Here is a 24,272-nt window from a genome sequence, read left to right on the forward strand (position 1 = left end):
TGCTGTTTGTTTCATGCAGATATTTTTTATGTATAGTTTCACCAAACTGAAGTCAAACCATTCTGTTTTTGCTTCAAATTTCAAAATTCAAAATCTAATTTAGATTAAAAACTGCTCGTGTTGCATGTATGCAGCATCTTTGTTTGGATCATGATTAAAATGCAGTGGTTGCCTCATTTTAAATGAAGAGATTTATTTTATTTGTGTTACTTATTTATTCGATTTGGGGCTTGTTTAAAAATGTCTATTTAGTTTTGTTATTTACATTTACATTATATTAAAATTTTGCTATTTAGCAAACGCTTTTATCCAAAGTGACTAACAAATGAGGACAATAGAAGCAATCAAAACCAACAAAAGAGCAATAATTTACAAGTGCTATATTAGTATATTATTATAGTGTTCTATTTCAGTTTCACAAAGAAACGTACAGTATTTTGGCCAAGCAATAATAAAAGGACACATTTAATTTATAATTTGTCTTAAATCTCAGTTCGTGAATCAAATCGTGAAATCAAAATCTCGAATCGTTACATTCCTACTTGTGAGCTCTGATATTTCCATCTGTTTCACTCAGTTCCTGTAGCTGCAGTGTTCATGAATCTGGAATATTCCCACAGTGTCAGAATAGAGAGTGATTGCGGTGGAATGACTCTTATGCGTTTGATGTATGATCAGCATTCATGCGTATTGATTAGGATGCTGCTGCTGCTGAATGACGTGAGTGTCGTCACAGGTGATCACGGACCTGGAGGAGCAGCTGACCCAGCTGACCCAGGAGAACGCCGAACTGAACCGGCAGAACTTCTACCTGTCCAAACAGCTGGACGAGCTGACGGTGGAGAGCGAGGAGCGACTGCAGCTCAGTCAAGACGTGGACCATCTACGCAGAGAGGTGGCCGACCGAGAGATGCACCTCAACAACCAGAAACAGGTGCGCAAACGCGTCTGCTCATCATCTGCACACACAGATTAACGCCAAAACTACTTTAACACTAGAACCGCCAGGGGTCGCTGTATACCTACAACCACCTGCGGGTAAATTTTCCCCACGCACATGTAGGGTTGGGAACCGAGAACTGGTTCTTATTAAAACTGGTTCTGTTTTTTTTAAAAGAACCAGAACCGTGAGCAATTTCTAAGTTTCGGTTCCAAAAACGTACCAAGTGCTGTGAGCAGCTTTGCGCTGGCGTTTCCCGTAAAGGATGTCACAAACCAAGTAACAGAAATGCCGCCCTGCCTCTTTAATTACTGAGCACATCGTTTCCCATGACACGCACTCTACAGACGCGCCGCGTCTTTAACTGCCGAACACAGTTTTCCACCACTTTACGTGCACTCGCATCTTTGATAACTGTGCTCGTTGTTTTGTCTGACTGCATGTATCGGCAGCGCACAGCTCCTGCCGCCACTAAATTCCATTATATTTGTCCCATATTGTCATTAATATACATACTGACTTCAACTTGGACCACTAAATATATAGACTGCTGTTGTTATCAGGGTTCCCACGGGTCCTTGAAATCCTTGAAAGGTCGTGAATCTGAAAAAAAAAAGTCAAGGCCCTGGAAAGTTTTTGAAAATAAACGTACATAGATACAGGTCCTTAAAAGTGCTTGAATTTATTTTGTGCAAGAAGTTTTCTGGAAAAAATTCCATATTATTCCCTCTGGTCCGCTAATGTTATTTCGCCAACACTTCGTGGCCTATGCATACTAGCTTGCTTGATTTACATTAGTTACGTGCATTTTACGTTACGTTAAGTGTTAGGATAGTTGTGTTTGACACATGAAAACTGTAACAATGTATCTTACAAGGTAACACGGTGTAACCTTGTTCTCACTTGAAATGTGTCCCCACATTAAGTCCTTAAATTTGAGGTTATTGGACCTGGAAAGGTCCTTGAATTTGAAGTTAACCAAGGTGTGGGAACCCTGTGTTATGTAAGTATGAGGGTTAGATTATTTAGTGTACAGGTCATTTCAAGAGTGATAAACAAAGTGATGGAAAATATTTATTTTCATGCATTTTAAATGTTTAAAAATGCGGAAACCACTCATTGCATCACACCATCTCCTGACTGCATTAAAATAGGGGCTTTATGGAGTGTGTGTATACATGGTTATAAGTATAACAGTTAATTTTTCATTAATTTAGGGAAATGAACAAGTGTCTTAGCCCTCAAGGGACTATTTGGCCAATCAGCTTATTCCTGCTTGAAAAGTAAAATGTTATTGATAGTGTAAAAAACACCAACTTTGAAGCACATGTTATTGATGGACTAGCATTACTCAACATTACTTAATACCTTACAGCAACACTACATTCAATGAAGGTAAAATAGTGGAAAAAATAATAATGGTTGAATAGAACCTGAATGGGAAAATTTCTAACAATACCCAACCCTACGCACATGACAACTGTTTTTATATCACTGAAGAATGTTTTCACTGTATTATGCCACTGTCTTCACAAAGAAGTGTCTAGAGTCATGAAATGATTGTCTAGTCATCAACTATATTTTTGACCTGTTTTTACGTTCAAGGTTTTTTTATGCAGGGTACACTAATCACTTTTCATAACGGTCAATATGAGCTAAACAGGCCTGCACTGACAACGAGAATCAGAAGGAAGTAAATACATATTTGGGTGGTGTAATATTATTATACAATGTCATTAATCAATGTATTAAGATAGCCTGTGTTAATTAAATTACTAAAATGGACAATAATGAGCAATAATAATTCACCACACTGCATAGGTTGATGCGATGACAAAAATGAAAGTGCACAGCTTCACCTAATTAATTAATTTTTTAGGTTATATACTTTTTTATTTGAGTAAGAGAATAACACCAATAAACTTCGGGTAATCAAAAAATGGTTTTATTCATCATTACATCATAGATCAGATTTATTTTCAGGAAATGGACAGACTAGATTGATGGAGAATCAAGTAAAGCTGAGCTGCTTCAGTCCAGTAAGTGAAATATTACTGCAGTTATTCTGACCTTTACTTGATCAAAATCAGTCAAGACTTGACAGCAGAAAGACACAAGAAGCTCCAGCTGAGGCTGGATGTTTGTACTATACTGAGGCGTATTATAGGACTGTGTTTTTGTGTTTGCAGAACATCGAGACTCTGAAGACCACATGCAGCATGCTGGAGGAGCAGGTGGTGGAGCTGGAGAGTCTGAACGATGAGCTGCTGGAGAAGGAGAGACAGTGGGAGAACTGGAGATCCGCTCTGGAGGACGAGAAGAGCCAGGCGGAGCGCAGAACCCGAGACATACAGAGACTGCTGGACAACGAGAAGCAGAACAGGTGCTTACAGCACAAGTCACAAACATTACCTTCGATTATTTACTTCAAGTGTGTCCTTTAATAGAGTTTGTCAGCATCTTCAGGTTAGCTGATAGATGCATTACATTGATCAAAAGTGACAAAGACGTTTATAATGTTCCAAAATATTTCCATTTCAAATAAATGCTGTTCTTTTAAACTTTTAATTCATCTGTGAATCCTGAAAAATAAAATGTATCACGGTTTCCACAAAAATATTGTGCAGCACGACTGTGTTCAACATTGATAATAATCAGAAATGCTTCTTGAGCAGCAAATCAGACTAGATAAAAAGTTTGTCAAGACAAACTTTAGGTTGGCTTGAGAAAGCCTAGCCTGAAAGTTTAAAACGGTTGTAAAAGCCTGAAGTTTGAAAAATTGAACCAAATTGATTCAGACACTTTGACCTGAGTATGTTTTGCTAAAGTGTTTTTTCTTTAATTGCTAATGGGATCTTTTTACACCACAGACTGAGCAAAATTAAGCATTGCTTGGTAATTGGTTGAGCTAAATTGGTTTTATCTAATTGTATTCTTAAATTTAACAGCTGACGGCTATTCAACAGAATTCATTACATACCTTTCTATCAAAGTTATCTGACGTAGTATTGTGGCTTGACTCGACCCTGTTCCTCCAGGTTGCGAGCGGATCAGCGCAGTACAGAGTCTCGGCAGGCGGTTGAGCTGGCGGTTCGTGAACACAATGCTGAGATCGTGGCTTTGCAGCAGGCGCTGAAAGAGCAGAGACTGAAAGCAGAAAGTCTGTCTGATACTGTGAGTTACACAAACACACTCGCAACAGTTTGTCCTGGTTCGCTCCGGCCCTCCGTCTGCGATATTAATATTCCTGCCAATATTGAATTTAACAAGCTGCGATTAAGCGCTACAGCTGATGGAGATTAATTAAACACTGCGGTGCACATGAACACGTCGCTGCGCATTAACAAAACCTTCTGTTCCCTCAGACAGGAGAGGCTGTGCTGTTTAAATGTGCTGTTTATTGTGTTGTGGTGCTGTTTTCAGCTCAATGACCTGGAGAAGAAACATGCCATGCTGGAGATGAACGCTAGGAGCCTTCAGCAGAAACTCGAGACGGAGAGAGAACTCAAACAAAGACTCATGGAAGAGGTGAAAAACACACTTGTGTACCAACAATGGACTGTAATTGTTGTCAAACATACATGTATTATATTTTATGCAGTGTATATATGCTTTATTTTATTATAATACACAATATTATAGTACATTAGTGTCTGTAATTATAATTTGAGAACCATTAAAGTCCATGCCTAAATAAATAAATAAATATTATATATGTATGTGTACACACACACACACATATATTATTTTTATAATTATTTATTTAATTTTGAATATTTTTAGTATAATATGAAATAATATATTAAAATATAGTGTCTGTAATTATAATTTAAGAACAATTAAAGCCCATGCAAAAATGAATGAATAAATAAATAATTTATATTATATTATTTATATAAATATTTATTTTGGCATGGACTTTAATGGTTCTCAAATTATAATAATATTCATAATAAGAAAAATGCAAAAAAATATTAAAAGCATTTTTTTTTTAAATAAATAGTTATAAATAATACATTTTAATATATTATTTCATATTATACTAAAAATATTCAAAATTAAATAAATAATTATAAAAATAATAAAATAATATATGTGTGTGTGTGTGTACACATACATATATAATATTTATTTATTTATTTTGGCATGGACTTTAATGGTTCTGTGTGTACACATACATGCATACATAATATTCATTTATTTATTTTGGCACTTTGGATGGAGATTTACTGCTGATCACAGAACCGTGCTTCATACGCATGACAATCACAGGTTCTGCCTGATTGCGATTGCGATTTTGATTGATCATGCAGCCCTAGTCCCAGTTTACTCGTGCTATTATCATCATCTGTGAAGACATTTTAGATTTGCACTGTAAACATGAATGTGTCCCAGAACACAATGAAAGACCATCTGCTCATCACAATCACTGCAAAAACAAGGGTTTATACGTCAGTAGACGAGAATGACTGTAAAATACATGCTGATAAATTTGCCCGGTTGAAACCGTTGGAGAGAAAACAAACATATAAACACAAGACATTGCAGAAGACCTTCAGTATCTCTGATCTCAACATTTACAACAGCTTCTCCACTAAAATAACGATGAGCGTTCTGCACCGAATGTCACGTCTGTGCAGAGATCAGACGTTTCCTTTGCTAACGATACTATGATATATAGTTAATGATGGATGTAGTCATGAAATCAGAGATCTTCCCCATGAAATACCCATCTGAAGTGGTCGCAGGAGTCATGTTATTAGCAGGTGTTTTTCTGGACTGATGGATGAATGTGTGTGTTTGTGTGTCAGCAAGGGAAGCTGCAGCAGCAGATGGACCTGCAGAAGACACACATCTTCAGACTGACGCAGGGCCTGCAGGACGCACTGGACCAGACCGACCTGCTGAAGACCGAGAGAACCGACCTAGAGTACCAGCTGGAGAACATCCAGGTGTCAACACACACACACACACACACACGTGTATATACACACACACACACAGGTTTTCTGAACACAATCCTGTCTGTCATTGGTCATCAAACAGATAGCCCCGCCAACTCACAAGCAGAACAGTATTGGACAAGAACTGACTTGAGCTGAATAATGACACTGTTGTCTTCTGTAGAGTTCTGAATTTGAGTTTCATTTAGGGTTATTAGTGTCAATGTCCACATTGCGACTTAAACTCATACGTGTCTTCATGTTCTTCCTCCTGGTCTCTTCTCAGGCCGTCTACTCGCACGAAAAAGTGAAAATGGAGGGAACCATCTCACAGCAGACCAAACTCATCGACTTTCTGCAGGCCAAGATGGACCAGCCCACCAAGAAGAAGAAGGTGAGAGAGACAGGAGCATGTTAATGAGACTCAGAGTTCATCTCATTCATAAAATCTGTCTCATTACAGTCTGATGTACATTTAAGACTGAGTTTGTGTTTGATTTGTGGGATTGAATGTTTCACATTGAACCGCAGGCACTTTACAGACTGGAATGAACAGTTTGAGTTTTGGTGTCTGCTTGCTTGTGGAATCCGCTAAATCTTTAAATCTTTTTTTTAAATCTCACTCAAGTTACACATCTTTTGCCAGAAATTACTGTACTGTCTGAGATTTCTAACAATCCTTGTCCATTAAGCACACTCACACGCACACACACACTCACTCATGCACACGCACACACTCACCCACGCACACGCACGCACTCACCCGCGCACACACACTCGCTCGCTCGCACGCACGCACGCACGCACTCACTCACTCACTCACTCACTCACTCACTCACTCACTCACTCACTCACTCACTCACTCACTCACTCACTCACTCACTCACTCACTCACTCACTCCGCACACACTCACTCGCGCACACACACTCACTCGCGCACACTCACTCACTCGCGCACACTCACTCACTCACTCACACACGCACGCACGCGCAATCACACACGCACTCACTCATGCACACACTCTCTCACTCACTCTCGCACGCACGCGCACACACACACACACACACACTCACTCGCACACACACACACACACACACACTCACTCACTCTCACACACATTACTTCTGTTTTTAGTTTTCTGATTTTTAGAAAAAAGACCTTAAATATCTTATTTAATCCTATTCTAATTTTTAATAACTTAAACCTGGTTTTGCCGTGAAAATAGAAGAAACCGGCATGGTGTTAAAAAGAAACAAACGGGAAATAAATCATTTTAAAATAAAAACAATCACAGTGAAACACTTACTAAAAAAAGATGATTCATTTTATTTGAAATAAAAAGTAGTTTTAAAATAAAAACAATTAACGTTAAACACTAAAAAGATATAGCTAGCAGGAAAACCAGTACAGATTGATAGTATTGGTGATCAGTCACAATGTGAAATTGATGATCAGCGGCTTTGTGTCATGTTGATCTGTGTGTGTTTTAGGGTATTTTCGGGCGGCGGCGTGAGGAGGTGGGCGTCACGGCTAACAGCGCCACCGCGGTCTCGTCTCAATCCGCCGTTCCCTTGCAGTACGGCGACATGAAAGCAGCGCTGGAGAAGGAGCGAGTGCGCTGCTCAGAGCTGGAGGAGGCGCTGCAGAAGATGAGGATCGAGCTGCGCTCCTTACGAGAAGAGGGTGAGTCTTCAGTGTCTGTCGTCATCGCTCCAAACCCGTAAGACCTTCGTTCATCATCGGAACACAAAGATATTTTTGATGAAATCCGAGAGCTCTCTGACCCTCCCAAAGACAGCAACGCAACTGTAATGTTCCCAGGTCCAGAAACATAGCAAGGACATCAGTAAAACAGTCCATTTACATTGACATTTAGTCATTTAGCAGATGCTTTTATCCAAAGCGACTTACAGATGAGGACAATAGAAGCAATCAAAATCAACAAAAGAGCAATGATATGCAAGTGCTATAACAAGTCTCAGTTAGCCTAACGCAGTACACGCAGTTTTGTTTATTTTTTATTGTATGTGACCATGGAGCACAAAAGCAGTGTTAAGTCGCTGGGGGATATTTGTAGCAATAGCCAACAATACATTGTATGGGTCAAAATTATAGATTTTTCTTGTATGCCAAAAATCATTAGGATATTAAGTAAAGATCATGTTCCATGAAGATATTTTGTAAATTTCCTTCCGTAAATATATCAAAACTTAATTTTTGATTAGTAATATGCATTGCTAAGAACTTCATTTGAACAACTTTAAAGATGATTTTCTCAATATTTAGATTTTTTTGCACCCTCAGATTCCAGATTTTCAAATAGTTGTATCTCTACCAAATATTGTTCCATCCTAACAAACCATACATCAATGGAAAGCTTATTTATCCAGCTTTCAGATGATGTATAAATCTCAATTTAATTTTTTTGTGCTCTTGGGTCACATATAATAAATAAAAAGAAAACGGATAGAATAGAAAAAGAATAGAGCAAGCTAGTGTTAGAGGCTATTTTTTTGGTTTGCTTTTTGTTAATTGTATAATAAATAAAAAGAAAACAAATAGATATAATAGAAATTTTTTTGGTTTGCTTTTTGTTAATTGTATAATAAATAAAAAGAAAACGGATAGAATAGAAAAAGAATAGAGCAAGCTAGTGTTAGAGGCTATTTTTTTGGTTTGCTTTTTGTTAATTGTATAATAAATAAAAAGAAAACGGATAGAATAGAAAAAGAATAGAGCAAGCTAGTGTTAGAGGCTATTTTTTTGGTTTGCTTTTTGTTAATTGTATAATAAATAAAAAGAAAACGGATAGAATAGAAAAAGAATAGAGCAAGCTAGTGTTAGAGGCTATTTTTTTGGTTTGCTTTTTGTTAATTGTATAATAAATAAAAAGAAAACAAATAGATATAATAGAATTTTTTTTTTGAAGAAAACAAGCAGTTAGTAAATGAATAGTCCATGTGACATCAGCACGTGCATGCTTTGATCTGAACGTAAACAGCTTATGCTGCTGCTGACACAGAACACACATGCTCTGCGCTGTTCATGTTCAGATCACAGCATGCACGTGCGTCACAATACTCTCCAAAGTGGCGGAAGACAGTGACATGAATAAAGTTATTTTAGTTTTCTTTGCGCACAAAAAGTATTCTCGTAGCTTCGTAAACTTACGGTTGAGCCACTGATGTCACATGTATTGATTTACCGATGTCCTTGCTACGTTTCTCTGCCTTGATTGTGGTAGTTCCCTTGCTGTCTATGGAGGGTCAGAGAGCTCTCGGATTTTATCAGAAATATCTTAATTTGTGTTCCGAAGATGAACGAAGGTCTTACGAGTTTGGAACGACACGAGGGTGAGTAATTAATGACAGAATTTTCAGTTTTGAGTGAACTATCTCTTTAGTACAGCGATGTACTGTAAATGTGGTTTGATGTTGAGGCTCTTCTCTGTGTCTCTCAGCGGCTCATTTTAAAGTGCAGGAGCACATGGCTCCGTCCACGCCGGCGTCGGCCCGTCAGCAGATCCTCATGTCGGCCATTGTGAAATCTCCGGAGCGCCAGCCCAATCCCAGCAGCCTCCTGAACCCTTCCAGCTCGGCCCGCCGCAAAGAGAGCTCCACGCCGGAGGGTCAGTACAGAACCAACACAGAGTCTGCTTCACACATACTGTTATTGTGGCTGTGATGTGATTGGTCAGGCGTTTCTGATAATACTGATGGAGCAGAAAAATCTGCAGCTGGTTTCCTGGTTATATTAGACTGGAGTGCAGTTATTATTTAAAGAAATATTTATGCAAAATTGATTCTATAATGCTGGTCTTATTGTGAGCTATTCATCAGTAAAAAATATTCCAAGCATAACAGAATCCAGGTTATATTTCACCCCTAAATTAAAACATATACAAGAAACCTATTTTTAGGACTTATTTTTTGTGACATTTTTATGAGTATTAAACACATTTACTCTAAAATTGTCATTAGTGCTATTCAGAAATGGTAATTGTGTCTGTGTGTGTGTATTTTTAATCAAAAGCTATATAAAATATATACATATACAAATTCTTACAATTATTTCTATGTGTGTGTGCGCATATAGATAGATATAGATATAGAAACAGTTGTAAGAATGAAAGAATTATATATAAAATATTACACATTTAACTATTAAATCAAAATTCCATATATATATATATATATATAAGGGCTGGGAGATATGGGCAAAAATTCATATCTTGGTCTTTTTTGGCCAATTTGCGATATACGGTATGTCTCGGAATTTCCGCTTTTGTATTTGTATATATATTTTTTTAATCTGTATTTAATATATATATATTTTACACACTGTCCAATGAATCAATACATATTAAAGGCTATGAAAACTAATAAAGTGAATGTAACAATGTAAGCCTATATATTATGTGCGCAAAGGGTCAAAATCATATTTCATTCTAACATTGTAACATTACAATCTAAAAACATAAATAATGATTTTAAAGCAGAAGTTATATTCACTAAACTACAAATAAGAACAACAGCACCGATTTGTATGAGGCTGTTTTGATTAACCCATTACAGTCAGTGCTATCATAAAAATACACTTACTTGTAGGTTTAAAATTCTACATGTCACATTGTCCAACTACAAGTATTTCAGCGAAATATATATATTTTAGTCAGAATTATTGCACTCTGTCTGTTTGGCGCTCGTTCACTGAAGTCTGTGAAGTTCAGCGGAGATTAGCGTAGAAGGCTCATGCACTCCTGACAGCAAAATGGAAATATTTCCATGACTTTCTAACATTTACAGATGGAGAATATAGCTGTGAAATGTAAATTATGCATTCAGGAAAACAGCACTTCTCAAACACATTAACCAGCTCAAGTAGAGTCTCTGTCAGCCTCACACACAGCCTTTCTGTCAGAGCATCTGACGAAACTATAAACTATACTATATCTTACCAGTTTTATTTAAAGCCCTTAATATGAATCTTGTCACATGTTTAGAACAAATTCTAATTTGTATATCTATATAAACGGTATTGCCTCATACCGTATCGCTTATAAAGAATATATCGATATATCGTACAAACTCAATATACCACCCATATATATATATATATATATATATTAGTGCGGTCAAACGATTAATCAGGATTAATCACATCCAAAATAAAAGTTTTTGTTTACATACTATGTGTGTGAACGGTGTATATTTATTATGTATATATAAATACACACACGTACAGTATATATTTTGAAAATATTTTCATGTATCTACATTTATATATTCATATTCTTATATTAATATTATATATAAATATAATTAATATATAAACATAACATATTTTTCTTAAATGTATACATGTATGTGTTTGTATTTTATGTGCATAATAAATATACACCGTAAACGCATATATTATGTAAACAAAAACCTATATTTTGGATGCGATTAATCGTTTGACAGCACTACTATATATATATATATTTGTTTTGAAATAAATGTTTTTATGATGTTCTTTTGAACACCGTTTCGTCTTTAACAGGTCCAAACTAAAGTGTTAATGCAGGAGTTTTTCAGGCTGACAGATGAATGAAGCTCATGTTGTTTGTAGATGAGGAATATTTCAGTGGTTTTCTCTCTCTGTGGCTGCTTCTGTCTCTTCATGTTTCTATCGGTGTCATCCTGCTCTCTTGCTTTCTTTCCGTCAAATCTGAGAGTTGTTTCTCTTCTGCTCTTTCAGCGAAGAGGAGGGTGACGTTTGAAAGTAAGTGTCTCTCTCTCTCTCTCTGTTCCTCCATCTCTGTTTCTGTCGCTCTGAGATCAGCATGTAGTTCAGGGTCGTAACCTCTGAGAGACACCAGACAGGAAGAAAACACACAGAGCAGCCATATGGGCCATTCACACGGAACGCACTTTTGCTTTGAATAAACGTGAGATGTGGGCAGTGGAAAAACACTAGGTCTGAAGTAGTGCTGGGTGGTATGACCAAAAATTTATATCAGTATTTTTCAAAATTATACTGGTTTCACGGTACATGAAGTTTTTTTTTTTTTTCATGCATGACCGGGTGTTAACCATATCTTCTACTGATTGAGAGGAAATACTGCAGTATATCGACTTAAAATGCCCTATTTTACTGTCATGATGAGTGAATATTGCCAAAAAATACCACACTAAACAGTGACCAAACACGACCCCTTTTAATACATGTTAACCAGGAGTCACTCTCATTTATAATCGCGGCATCGTCTGATAAAATCAACATGCATCTACACTAAAGAGCGGCTATGCGTTTTTTTTGGCTATATTACTTTTTTGTCTCATGCAGCGCACTGCCTGCGTCTGAGTAACAAACTAAAATCAACAATCAAAAAAGTGCATGTGATATTAACAAACGAACTACGCTCATATTTATAATTCCTAACAATCAGTAAGCGACAGGTGCTAGGAAACGCTGTTTTGTGCTCATTTATTGAGGAGTCGGCTGCGGTGCTTCTCTGCCGCTCACTGCACAGAACAGACGCCGAGAGAGGCGACACTTCTCCGGGAAAGTCAGACCTCGCGCTCGCAGGACAGCACTGGAGAAATCTTCCAACTGAACCATAGCTAAGCTTTATCCAGAAAAGTGGCTAGGTTTGTCAGTACGAATATTCTATAGAAGAAAGCCGCTAAAAGGGTCTGAAAGTTGCTAAATCTAGTGATAAAGTCGGGCGCTGGATATTTGTGGCGGTCAGTGTGGATATTGTGGATGAGTTCTTCTGTGTCATCACGTTCTATTAGTTCTACAGCTTCAGTTTCTGAACTTTCACGCTTAGTAACACATACAGCTGTTCCCTCACCACAGTGCAACCCCTTTCAAACAGTCGCGTTCCCAACGTTGTTTAAGGGACATACACCGGTATTGCGGTATTTTAAAAATTAATATCATAACAAAAATAAACACCGGTATTCTGTATGAACCGGTATACCGCCCAGCACTAGTCTGAAGATACGATGTTTTAAAATGTTGAAATTGTTCTAACATGAGCTCTGTGTTTTTAGAACGCTGTGAACACAACAGTTGAGTGCACCATGTTTATATAAAGTGTGTTTATATAGAGAAACAATGGAAAAATGCATTCTGCGTGAACGGCCCCTAACAACTGCATAGCAACAGCATATCAACGCCATGGCAACCTCCCGCAACACTGTAGCATCATGAGTTTTGCAAAGGCAAATGTTACAATTTAAAATGATTTAAAATTTCAATTGCAGTTTGACCTAAATGTTGTCTAAATAAAAAGTGCAGTAAGATGTTTAATGTTTTTTAAAGTCAAAAGTTTGGGGTCTGATTTTTTTTCTTTTTTGAAAGAATGCTTTTATTCAGCAAGGCTGTGAATTGATAAAAAGTGATTTTAAAGAGTTATATTGTTAGAAAAGATTTCTATTTTGAATAAATGCTGTTTTTTATATTCTATTATTTTTTTATATCCTTTTATATTAATTTTTTTAAATATTTTATATTCATCAAAGAATGCTAAAAAATATTAAAAAAAATATTAAGCAGCAAAAACTGTTTGGAACATTGATAATAAATCAGAATATTAATAATAAATCACACTGATTTCTGGAGGACAGTGAAGACTCAAGTAATGGCTGATGAAAATTCAGATTTGCGTCACAGGAATAAATAATATTATAAAGTATATTAAAATAGAAAACATTATTTTAAATTGAAATAATATTTCATAAAATGTTTATTTTTATTTATTTTTTATTAAAAGAAATGCAGCATTGGTGAGCAGAAAAGACTTAAAGAAGAGACTTTCAAAAAATCCTACTGATCCCAAACCTTTATAAATTTTTTTAAATATTTTATATTCATCAAAGAATGCTAAAAAATATTTAAAAAAATATTAAGCAGCAAAAACTGTTTGGAACATTGATAATAAATCAGAATATTAATAATAAATCACACTGATTTCTGGAGGACAGTGAAGACTCAAGTAATGGCTGATGAAAATTCAGATTTGCGTCACAGGAATAAATAATATTATAAAGTATATTAAAATAGAAAACATTATTTTAAATTGAAATAATATTTCATAAAATGTTTATTTTTATTTATTTTTTATTAAAAGAAATGCAGCATTGGTGAGCAGAAAAGACTTAAAGAAGAGACTTTCAAAAAATCCTACTGATCCCAAACCTTTGAATGCCAAGATAGATAGATAGATAGGTGGGTAGGTGGGTGGATGGATGGATGGATTATGGGTGGATGAATGGATTATGGGTGGATGGATGGATTATGGGTGGATGGATGGGTGGATGGATTATGGGTGGATGGATGGGTGGATGAATGGATGGATGGATTATGGGTGGATGGATGGATGGATTATGGGTGGGTGGATGGATGGATGGATAGATTATGGGTGGATGGATGGATGGATTATGGGTGGATGGATGGGTGGGTGGATTATGGGTGGATGGATGGATGGGTGGGTGGGTGGATGGATGGATGGATGGATTGATTTCTGCAGTGATTAAGCTGAAGCACATACAGTGATGTATCGCTCCTGCTGTCCTCGTGTCTTCTGTCTCTTTTCTTGAGTTCTGCAGCATGTCGTGTTTTTCTTAAAATGACTGATGATTAAGTTTCTGCTCTCAGGAGTTTGTGCTTGTCCATCTTTTTTATTCTCAAGCACGGACCTGCATGCGATCACTGATGACATTTTGTTTTGCTCAGATCGAGGCGGACTCACGCACGGTTTTGTTGTGGCTGATGAGGCTGTTGCTGGATGGTGATGAGTTTTATTTTAGGCTGATCGGTTTGACATCATTCACACAGATGCTCTATTGGACATTAATAACCCACACTAACTAACTCTCTGTCTCTGTCTGTCTGTAGAGTACGGGCGGCGCGTGAAGGAGCGAATGCATCACAACATCCCGCATCGCTTCACGGTGGGGCTGAACATGAGAGCCGCGAAATGTGCCGTCTGTCTGGACACGGTGCACTTTGGCCGACAGGCTGCCACATGTCTGGGTACAAAAACACAAATACACAAATGTGACCCTGCAGCACAAAACCAGTCTCAAGTCGCTGGGGTATATTTGTAGCAATAGCCAACAATACATTGTATGGGTCAAAATTATAAATTTTTCTTTTATGCCAAAAATCATTAGGGTATTAAGTGAAGATCATGTTCCATGAAGATATTTTGTACATTTCCTACCGTAAATATATCAAAACTTAATGTTTGATTAGTAATATGCATTGCTAAGAACTTCATCTGAACAACTTTAAAGATGATTTTCTCAATATTTAGATTTTTTTGCACCCTCAGATTCCAGATTTTCAAATATTGTTCTATCCTAACAAACCATACATCAATGGAAAGATTATTTATTCAGCTTTCAGATGATGTATAAATCTCAATTTTGAAAAATTGACACTTAAGACTGGTTTTGTGGTCCAGGGTCACAAATGAGCTTGAATGTCCACAAATGGAGGTTTTAGCTCACTTCTGAGAAGAATTTGTACCAATAAATATGGTTACATACACTACCATTCAAAAGTCTCTTCTGCTCACCAAGGCTGCATTTATTTGATCAAAAATACAGTAAAAATTGTGAAATATGATTCTAATTTAAAACAGCTGTATTCTCTGTTAAACTGTAATGTATTTCTGTGATGCGCAGCTGTATTTTCAGCATCATTACTCCAATCTTCAGTGTCACATGATTTTCAGAAATCAGTATAATATGCTGATCTGCTGCTCGAGAAACATTTCTGATTATTATCAATGTTGAAAACAGTTGTGCTGCACAATATTTCTGTGGGGCCTCTTCACATAGAACTCATTTCTGCGATGCTTTTCCATTGTTTCTCCAAGTAAACATGCACCGTTTGTGTCTTTTGCACCTAAAATTGCATCTAAAAATGCAATGCTCAAGAAGACCTTGAGTTTGTTTTTTGTTTTTTTTATTTCACTTCCCACAAAAGTGTTCTGTGTGGCCCATAAATGAAAAAATGACTAGTAGAGAATGTTCATTTTTTCTTCTCTTGTCTCTCTCTCTCTCTCGATCTTCTCTGTGTACTCTTTATCTTCTCTTCTCTCGGTCAGAGTGTCGTACTCTCTGCCACCCCAAGTGTTCCCCGTGTTTGCCGGCGACCTGCGGTCTTCCTGCTGAATACGCCATTCACTTCTCTGAGGCTCTGTGTCGGGATAAAGCCAGCTCCCCTGCGCTGCAGGTCAAAGAGGCCTCGGGTCACATGCGTCTGGAGGGCTGGATGAAGCAGCCCAGGTGCGCTTATGAGCAGACTGCTGTTTGGAATATGTTCCGGGTCAGTTTGACCCAAATCAGTGTTTGAGTCGTCAGAAACTGGTTCATCTGTAACTGATAGACCAATTTCAGTGTTTGTGGGCGGAGCCTTTCTGGTGGCAGAAAGATACAGTTTTAACGTAGCAGTCTATTGAAGCTATGGAATAAGAAAAGAAAAGAATAATAAATGTATTTGAGTTTATATTTCAAAATTCTGACTTTTTTCTTGCAATTCCGAGATTATATCTCACAATTCTGGTATGAAAAATCAACTCGTCATTCTTTCTTTTTAGTTTATAATCCCACACTTCTGGCTTTTTTCCCCCTCAGAATTGACAAACTCGCAATTGTTGAGTTGAATCAAGTTATAAAGTCCGAACTAGGAGATATAAACTTGCATTTGCAAGAAAAAAGTCAGAATTGTAAGATTAAAATAGGTAAATGTTATGTAAAATGTTATAGGTTTAAATAGTATTTCATGCATGTATTTCAACTGTGGGGCTAATACAATATGTCCCCTATATGAATATTATATAGGCCTATTGTTTAAATCAAATTTGTGCTTTAAAAGTAGGATAATCATAGCAGGTTTCATCCATAGTCTGTCCATTTAAACGTCTGCGTTTAGCTTCAAAAGGCATCTTTGACGACAGTATTATATAAAAATTATTTGCATTCTGATTCTGACATCCAAAGGCACAATAAAAAAAAATTATCTTTTTCCATGGATTTTACCCGTTTCTCTCCACTTGTTCCCAGCGTTTTTATGCCATTCTAATGTGTCGTGGAATGTGCATACAAAAACAGTATTTAATTGAAATAAAATAAACAACTTAAACTTTTTATTTCAGCTAGTTTCAACACTTTTGAAGTACTAAAATAAAATAACTAAAACTATATAGTCATACTTAAAAACAAACTAGTAAAAATGACAAACTTTAACTAAATAAAAATAAATACTAATCAGAATATTAACTATAATAGTATATCAGTGATACTAAAATAACAGTGGGTTAAAGGCAGCTGCACAGAACCAAAACATGTATGTTGTCGTATTTTATGTCAGTTTATACAGACTACATGTAATTACAGATACTTTTATCTTTTATTTATCATGTTAATTTAGCTAAGAATCGAACCCATAATCTTGCTGTTGCGTGTGTCATGTTTCTACAGTTTGAGCTTCAGGAAAGCACACAGAATTAAGTGCTTTTCCACGTCTGTAGAAAGTTATGGGACGATTAATGCAGTTTTAAAAATCATAATGTGTGAGAATTATTCATGTTAAAGCTTTACTGCTGTTACCTGATGAATCCAGCCGAGTTCAATTTGAGCTGCGCCATAAAAAAAATATTTTTAACATTTATGCAATGCCACTGATGGGCTGTTTTCGATGTGTTTTTGTAGGAACGGTAAGAGAGGGCAGCAGGGCTGGGAGAGGAAGTATGTGGTGCTGGATGGGACGAAGTTATCGATCTACGAGTCCGAGCCGACAGAAGGTAGATGATCACTCCGTCAGATCTCTCCACGAGATGCAGCTGGGTGTGTTTTCTGAACTCTGTGTGTTTCAGACTCGGTGAAGCCGCTGGAGGAGTTTGAGCTGTGTTTGCTGGACGGTGAGGTGACGGTGCACGGAGCCGTCGGAACCTCGGAGCTCATCAACACGGCCAAATCAGGTCAGAACATGACTGTGCTCCAGGAAAAATGAAATCATTTTACACATGCATGTGGTTAGCAACATCCTGAGCTTTAAGTTTCGTTCTGATAATCCCAAACGTTGTATTTTAGTGTGTACTGTGGATTATAGTCGATGTGGGGTTTTAGTTTTCATGAGTATTTTGAATGTTTTTTTCCCCCATATTTTGAATGTTTAATTTTTGTTAGTTATTAGTAATTTTGTTGCATGTTTTTGTCATTTATTGAGTTTTTATTAATTTTTTGTTATTTTAAGACATGAAGTTAAACTAGTTTTTATAAAAATTTTAAATCAGTTTTTATTTTTATATTTTCTCTTTTCATTTCGATTTTAGTTGAAATTTTAGTAGTTTTGGTGGGGGTTTTTGTTAGTTATTCGTAATTTTTTGCATGTTTTTGTCATTTTTATTGAGTTTTTATTAATTTTGTTATTTTAAGACATGAAGTTAAACTAGTTTTTATTAAAATTTTGAATTAATTTTTATTTTTATATTTTCTCTTCATTTCGATTTTAGTTGAAGTTTTAGTAATTTGTGTATTTTATTAACTAAATATGAGAAATATTGCTTTGGCAGCTAACTAAATAACATAAGTTTAGGGGTTTGTTATTTTATTGTATTTCAGTTATTTTATTTTAAGCACTGAATGCTTTTTATGGTTTTAGTTAACCATGATAACCCTGATTCACACTTTTCTGCTCAATCAGTTAATGTTTTTGAAATCACATCTACTATATTTAAATACATTTAGCATATTTCTGCCCAATATCGGCAAAAACAATTGTCAAAAGTGTCATTAGCTTTGTTTAAAGGAATACTAAGTAACTTCATATTTAATTGTTTTGCTGCCTCTTATTTGTCTTCCTGATGTGATTATAGAAATACACCATTGACGCGTGTATTTGTTTACACGGTTAATTCATTCTGATTTTTAAAGTGTCTGATAATAGATGGGTTTATTGAGATAAACGTCTGTGTGTGCGTGTGTGTGTCAGATATCCCGTACGTGCTGAAGCTGGAGTCTCATCCTCACACCACGTGTTGGCCGGGTCAGTCTCTGTACTTCATGGCTCCCAGTTTCCCAGATAAGCAGCGCTGGGTGGCTGTTCTGGAGTCAGTGGTGGCCGGCTGCAGAGGATCCCGAGAGAAAAGCGAAGCGGACGCGGTGAGTGAACGTTATATTGTCTGAGAATATATAGGTATATTGAGATAAACGTCTGTGTGTGTGTGTGTGTGTGTGTGTGTCAGATATCCCGTACGTGCTGAAGCTGGAGTCTCATCCTCACACCACGTGTTGGCCGGGTCAGTCTCTGTACTTCATGGCTCCCAGTTTCCCAGATAAGCAGCGCTGGGTGGCTGTTCTGGAGTCAGTGGTGGCCGGCTGCAGAGGATCCCGAGAGAAAAGCGAAGCGGACGCGGTGAGTGAACGTTTCCTTCAGTCCCTCTGCGTTCATGAATCCTTCAGAATAATAATCACACCTGTGTCGGCTTCAGTCTGACTCTTTATGACCTCATGAGACTTTAAAACCAGCGGGCTTTAGTTTACTCGGTCACTGCAGTATTCATATGATGCTATAATCGATGATATTAATATAGTATCTATTAATGTCGTCTAATTAGCTTTTAGTTTTCATTTAATTTTAGCTACAGATTTTGTAATTTTAGGTGCTTTTGTCATTTATATTATTTATTAAAATATTTATTTTTATATTTAATGTATATTTAAAATAAAAATCTTGTGTATCAATATATATTCTACCATTCAAAACTGTTCAAATTAGTAAAAAAAAAAAAAAAAATTTAATATTTTTATTCAGCAAGAATGTGTTCAGACTTGCATTGTTAGAAAAGATTTCTATTTTAAATATGCTGTCGAGTTTTAAAAAAATTTATTATTTATTAAAGAATCCTGAAAATAGTGTCTCAATTTCCGAAAAAATATTAAGCAGCACAACAGTTTCCAGCACTGATAATAATCAGCATATTATACTGATTTCTGAAGATCATGTGACACTGAAGACTGGAGGAATGATGCTGAAAATACAGCTGCGCATCACAGGAATCAATTAGATTTTGAAGTATGTTAAAATAGAACATTTTTATTTTAAATTGTAATATTTCACAATATTGTGTTTTTTTTTTTTTTGATCAAATAGATATAGCCTTGATGAGCAGAAGAGATTTCTTTAAATAACATTAAAAATCTTACTGATCCCAAACTTTTGAGTCTGTGTCTGTCTGTGTGTGTGTGAGCGAGTCTGTGTGTGAGAGCGGGTCTGTGTGTGTCTCTGTCTGTCTGTGTGTGTGAGAGTCTGTGTGTGTGTGTGTGTGTCTGTCTGTGTGTGTGTGTGTGACTGTCTGTCTGTGTGTGTGTGAGTGTCTGTCTGTGTGTGTGTGTGAGTGTCTGTCTGTGGTGTGTGTGTGAGTGTCTGTGTGTGTGTGAGAGTCTGTGTGTGTCTCTGTCTGTCTGTGTGTGTGAGAGTCTGTGTGTGTGTGTGTGTGAGAGAGAGTCTGTGTGTGTGAGCGGTCTGTGTGTGTGTGGGGGTCTGTGTGTGTCTCTGTCTGTCTGTGTGTGTGTGAGCGGGTCTGTGTGTGTGAGCGGGTCAGCGGGTCTGTGTGTGTGAGCGGGTCAGCGGGTCTGTGTGTGTGAGCGGGTCTGTGTGTGTGTGGGGGTCTGTGTGTGTCTCTGTCTGTCTGTGTGTGAGGGTCTGTGTGTGTGTGGGGGGGTCTGTGTGTGTCTGTGTCTGTCTGTGAGAGTCTGTGTGTCTGAGTCTGTGTGCGTGTCTGTGTGCGTGTCTGTGTGTGTGTGTGTGAGCGAGTCTGTGTGTGTGTGTGTGTGTGTGTGAGTGTGTCTATTGTTTTTCCTTAAAAAAAGAAAAGGTAAGTTTGTTGGTTTGGTAAGGAGTGGGAATGATGTTAGTTTTCAAATGCAGCGCTCATATAAAATGCAGTAGACTGTGATTTAAAAACAGTTATGTTTCCTGTGTGAACAAGCTCAAGTCAAGACAAATTTTATTTCTGTAGCACTTTATACAATACAGATTATTTCACAGTAATAAACAGAAATAACAGTGTTACTGTTAATGTTGCAAGGTTTATCAGTGATAAAACTAATTCCATTTCAGTTATAAAGCAGCTCTACAGAAGACAACAGTGTGATAATTCAGATCAGGTCAGTGATCGTGTGTGTGTGTGTGTGTGTGTGTGTGTGTGTGTTTCAGATCGTGCTGGTGGGCTCAGAGGAGGGTCTGTATGCTCTGAATGTCATTAAGAACTCCCTCACACACATCCCGGGACTCGACTCTGTTTTCCAGATCCAGGTCCTGAAGGAGCTCGACAAGCTGCTCATGATCACCGGTCAGTGTCCGACTCTCTGCTTCACATGTGTGTGCTCTTACTGACAGAATAATGAGACGTTAAAGGTGAACAATAATCACAGACAGTGGGTTACTAGCAGAATACTAGGGCTGTCACAATAAATCGATGCATCGTGATTCGTGGATCGATTCAAAAATAATTGCATGGATTTATTTCGGCATCAGAGCAGCTCTTCCTGTTTAGATGGTTTGAGTGTGGTTAGCTGACTGTGTGTGTGTGACAGGTGAGGAGCGCGCGCTGTGTCTGGTGGACATCAAACGGGTCAAACAGTCTCTGGCTCAGTCTCATCTGCCGGCGCAGCCCGATCTCAGTCCCTACATCTTCGAGGCAGTGAAGGGCTGCCATCTCTTCGCTTCCGGAAAGGTAGAGACCCCCATCAACCCACACAGTATATGATGCGCTTCCTGTTACCAAGTCTAATAGAGGTCCTGTATTTGATCTCTAGTTATAAGTGTATTGAATCTCCTGATTTACTCTGTAATGCATCTCATTATTGAAGTAAAATTGGTTTTGAGCAGTGTTTCACATTGACTTGTATTGAACCTGGAGGTTTCCTTTGTAGGATCTGTGGATGTAGGCGAGATACAGTATGTAGGATTTTGGACCAATGAGATTTCACTGTGGGCGGAGCTACTGTACCAGCATAAAATGATTGACACCCTGTGTTGACAACCCAGTGAATGATTAAAAGTCCTGGTTGGAACCAGTGTTATTTTAGTATTATTTACATATACTATTACAGCTTTTTTTTAATAATATTTTGAATTGGCTTTTATTTTTATATTTCCCGTTTTCATTTTTAAATTTCAATTTCAGTACAATATAATTACGTCAGTATAACTTTAGTACTTCAACTTATTTTATTTCAATTAGTTGCCAACATTTCTCATTTTCGAAAGGTTTTAAGTGCAAGTTGTTCATCTAATGGTTATATTTTATTTCAGCTTTGTTTCATTTGACAAAAATACCCCGTTAACAGAATGTTGTTAACAGTGTTATATTAGTAACATTTCTGTACTAGTTTAATAATATTTGGAATTGGCTTTTATTTTTTTAATTTAAAGGTTTAATTTGTTTTAGTTTTAGTTTTAGTTCAGCTTAAACTTTTTTTTTTCTCAGTTAGCTGCCAAGGCAACATTTCGTATTTTCATTTATTTGAAGTTATTTATTTTGTAACATTTTAGTACAATTTAATCTACCTATTTTATTTCATTTAGTTACCAAGGCAACATTTCTATTTTCATTTACGTTTTTAAGTGCAAGTTGTTCATCTAATATCTGTATTAATTTTAGTACAATTATTTAAACATTTTAGAACAATTTAACACTAGTAATTTTAGTACTTTTTTGTGCTTTTGTCTCTTTTTCTTTTTTTACTATTTAGGTTTCATTTTATTTCAGTTTTAGTTTAATTTAAACTTACTTCAGTAAGCAAGGTAACATTTCTAATTTTTGTTTTTTTAATCTAATATTTACATTTTATTTCAGCCTTATTATAATGAACATGTTTTAATAGTTTTAGTTGTTAATGATAATGACGAGATCACGTATATGTCTGTTTATCAGACTTTACTGAAGTGTGTGTGTGTGTGTGTGTGTGTGTGTGTGTGTGTGTGTGTGTGTGTTTCAGATCGACACATGCATGTGTATCTGTGCTGCGATGCCCAATAAAATCACCATCCTGCGCTTCAACGACACGCTCAACAAGTTCTGCATCAGAAAGGTGACGTATAAGACCCTCCTCATGCACGTCACACACGCGTGTTCATTTCTCCCTTCACGCGTGTGTGTCCGCTGCTCTTCCGCAGGAGATCGAGACGTCTGAACCCTGCAGCTGCATCCACTTCACCGGATACAGCATCATCATCGGCACCAACAAGTTCTACGAGATCGAGATGAAGCAGTACGTGCTGGAAGGTGAGATGATACACACACACACTGAGAAACACACACACTCACTCTCACACACACTGAAACACACACACACACACACACTGAAACACTCACACACACACACACACACTCTCTTCTCTCTCACACACACACTGAAACACACACACTCACACACACTGAAACACACACTCACACACACTGAAACACACACACAGGTTTGTTTTTGTGAAAAGTGGGGACTCTCCATAGGCGTAATGGTTTTTATACTGGACAGACCGTATATTCTATTGCCCTACACCAACCCTACCCCTAAACCTACCCCTCACAGGAGACTTTCTGCTATTTCAGATTTTCAATACCCTCCATTCTGTGTGATTTATAAGCGTTTTGAAAAGTGGGGACATGGGGTAATGTCCTGAAAAGTCACCTTCTCCTTGTAATACCTGTCATACCTGTGTCATTATACAACTTTATGTCCTCATTTGTCACAAAAACGCGCACTCACACACACACACACACACACACACACATTGTAACCGCTGCTGATGAACTGAACTGGTGTGTTCAGAGTTCCTGGATAAGAATGACGTGACTCTGGCCTCGGCTGTGTTCGCCGCCTCGTCCCACAGCTTCCCCATCTCCATCATCCAGGTGTCCAGTGCGCCGCAGAAAGTAGAGTACCTGCTCTGCTTCCACGGTGCGTGTGTGAACCGTACGAGAGGCTGAAGGTGTGTGTGTGTGTGATGTCGTGTTTCACTGGTGTGTGTGTGTGTTGTTTGCAGAGTTCGGTGTGTTTGTGGATGCATACGGCCGCAGGAGTCGCAGTGATGACATCAAATGGAGCCGCCTGCCTCTGTCCTTCGGTAAAACCTAGTTTTGTTCATCAGTGTAAAGTCTAGAGAGTTGACGATGGTTTATTTGATAGTTTAGAGTTGTGCACGGAAAAGCAAATCACAGAGAAAAAAACAAGACACACTCCAGTCATTCACATGATTTAACGCAAACAACGATCCTTATCGTGATGCATATTATGGCTGCTCGATTATGGCAAAAATCCAAATCATTATTTTTAATCACAACAATTTGATGTAATTACTCATCATCAATTTATTTAACTTC

The 24,272-nt window shown here is 37.3% G+C and overlaps 1 protein-coding gene across 1 annotated transcript in view; it reads left to right on the top strand.

The window, feature by feature from the left end:
* The window catches only part of LOC107567946 (citron Rho-interacting kinase-like), an 86,440-nt gene that overhangs the window by 55,387 nt on the left and 6,781 nt on the right, over positions 1-24,272 (top strand). Inside the window, exons 22-40 of the mRNA XM_016253755.1 lie at positions 737-934; positions 3,130-3,323; positions 3,979-4,114; positions 4,364-4,468; positions 5,752-5,892; positions 6,170-6,277; positions 7,375-7,567; positions 9,345-9,512; positions 14,771-14,908; positions 15,990-16,170; positions 17,596-17,687; positions 17,760-17,864; positions 18,878-19,051; positions 21,027-21,239; positions 21,484-21,623; positions 22,891-22,983; positions 23,069-23,177; positions 23,722-23,850; positions 23,936-24,016. Of these exons, the coding sequence (XP_016109241.1) occupies positions 737-934; positions 3,130-3,323; positions 3,979-4,114; positions 4,364-4,468; positions 5,752-5,892; positions 6,170-6,277; positions 7,375-7,567; positions 9,345-9,512; positions 14,771-14,908; positions 15,990-16,170; positions 17,596-17,687; positions 17,760-17,864; positions 18,878-19,051; positions 21,027-21,239; positions 21,484-21,623; positions 22,891-22,983; positions 23,069-23,177; positions 23,722-23,850; positions 23,936-24,016 (2,698 nt within the window). The remainder of the gene's footprint in view (positions 1-736; positions 935-3,129; positions 3,324-3,978; positions 4,115-4,363; positions 4,469-5,751; positions 5,893-6,169; positions 6,278-7,374; positions 7,568-9,344; positions 9,513-14,770; positions 14,909-15,989; positions 16,171-17,595; positions 17,688-17,759; positions 17,865-18,877; positions 19,052-21,026; positions 21,240-21,483; positions 21,624-22,890; positions 22,984-23,068; positions 23,178-23,721; positions 23,851-23,935; positions 24,017-24,272) is intronic.

The sequence above is a fragment of the Sinocyclocheilus grahami genome, unplaced genomic scaffold (genome assembly GCF_001515645.1).
Source record: "Sinocyclocheilus grahami isolate Dianchi unplaced genomic scaffold, SAMN03320097.WGS_v1.1 scaffold1200.1, whole genome shotgun sequence".
Classification (NCBI taxonomy): Eukaryota; Metazoa; Chordata; class Actinopteri; order Cypriniformes; family Cyprinidae; genus Sinocyclocheilus; species Sinocyclocheilus grahami.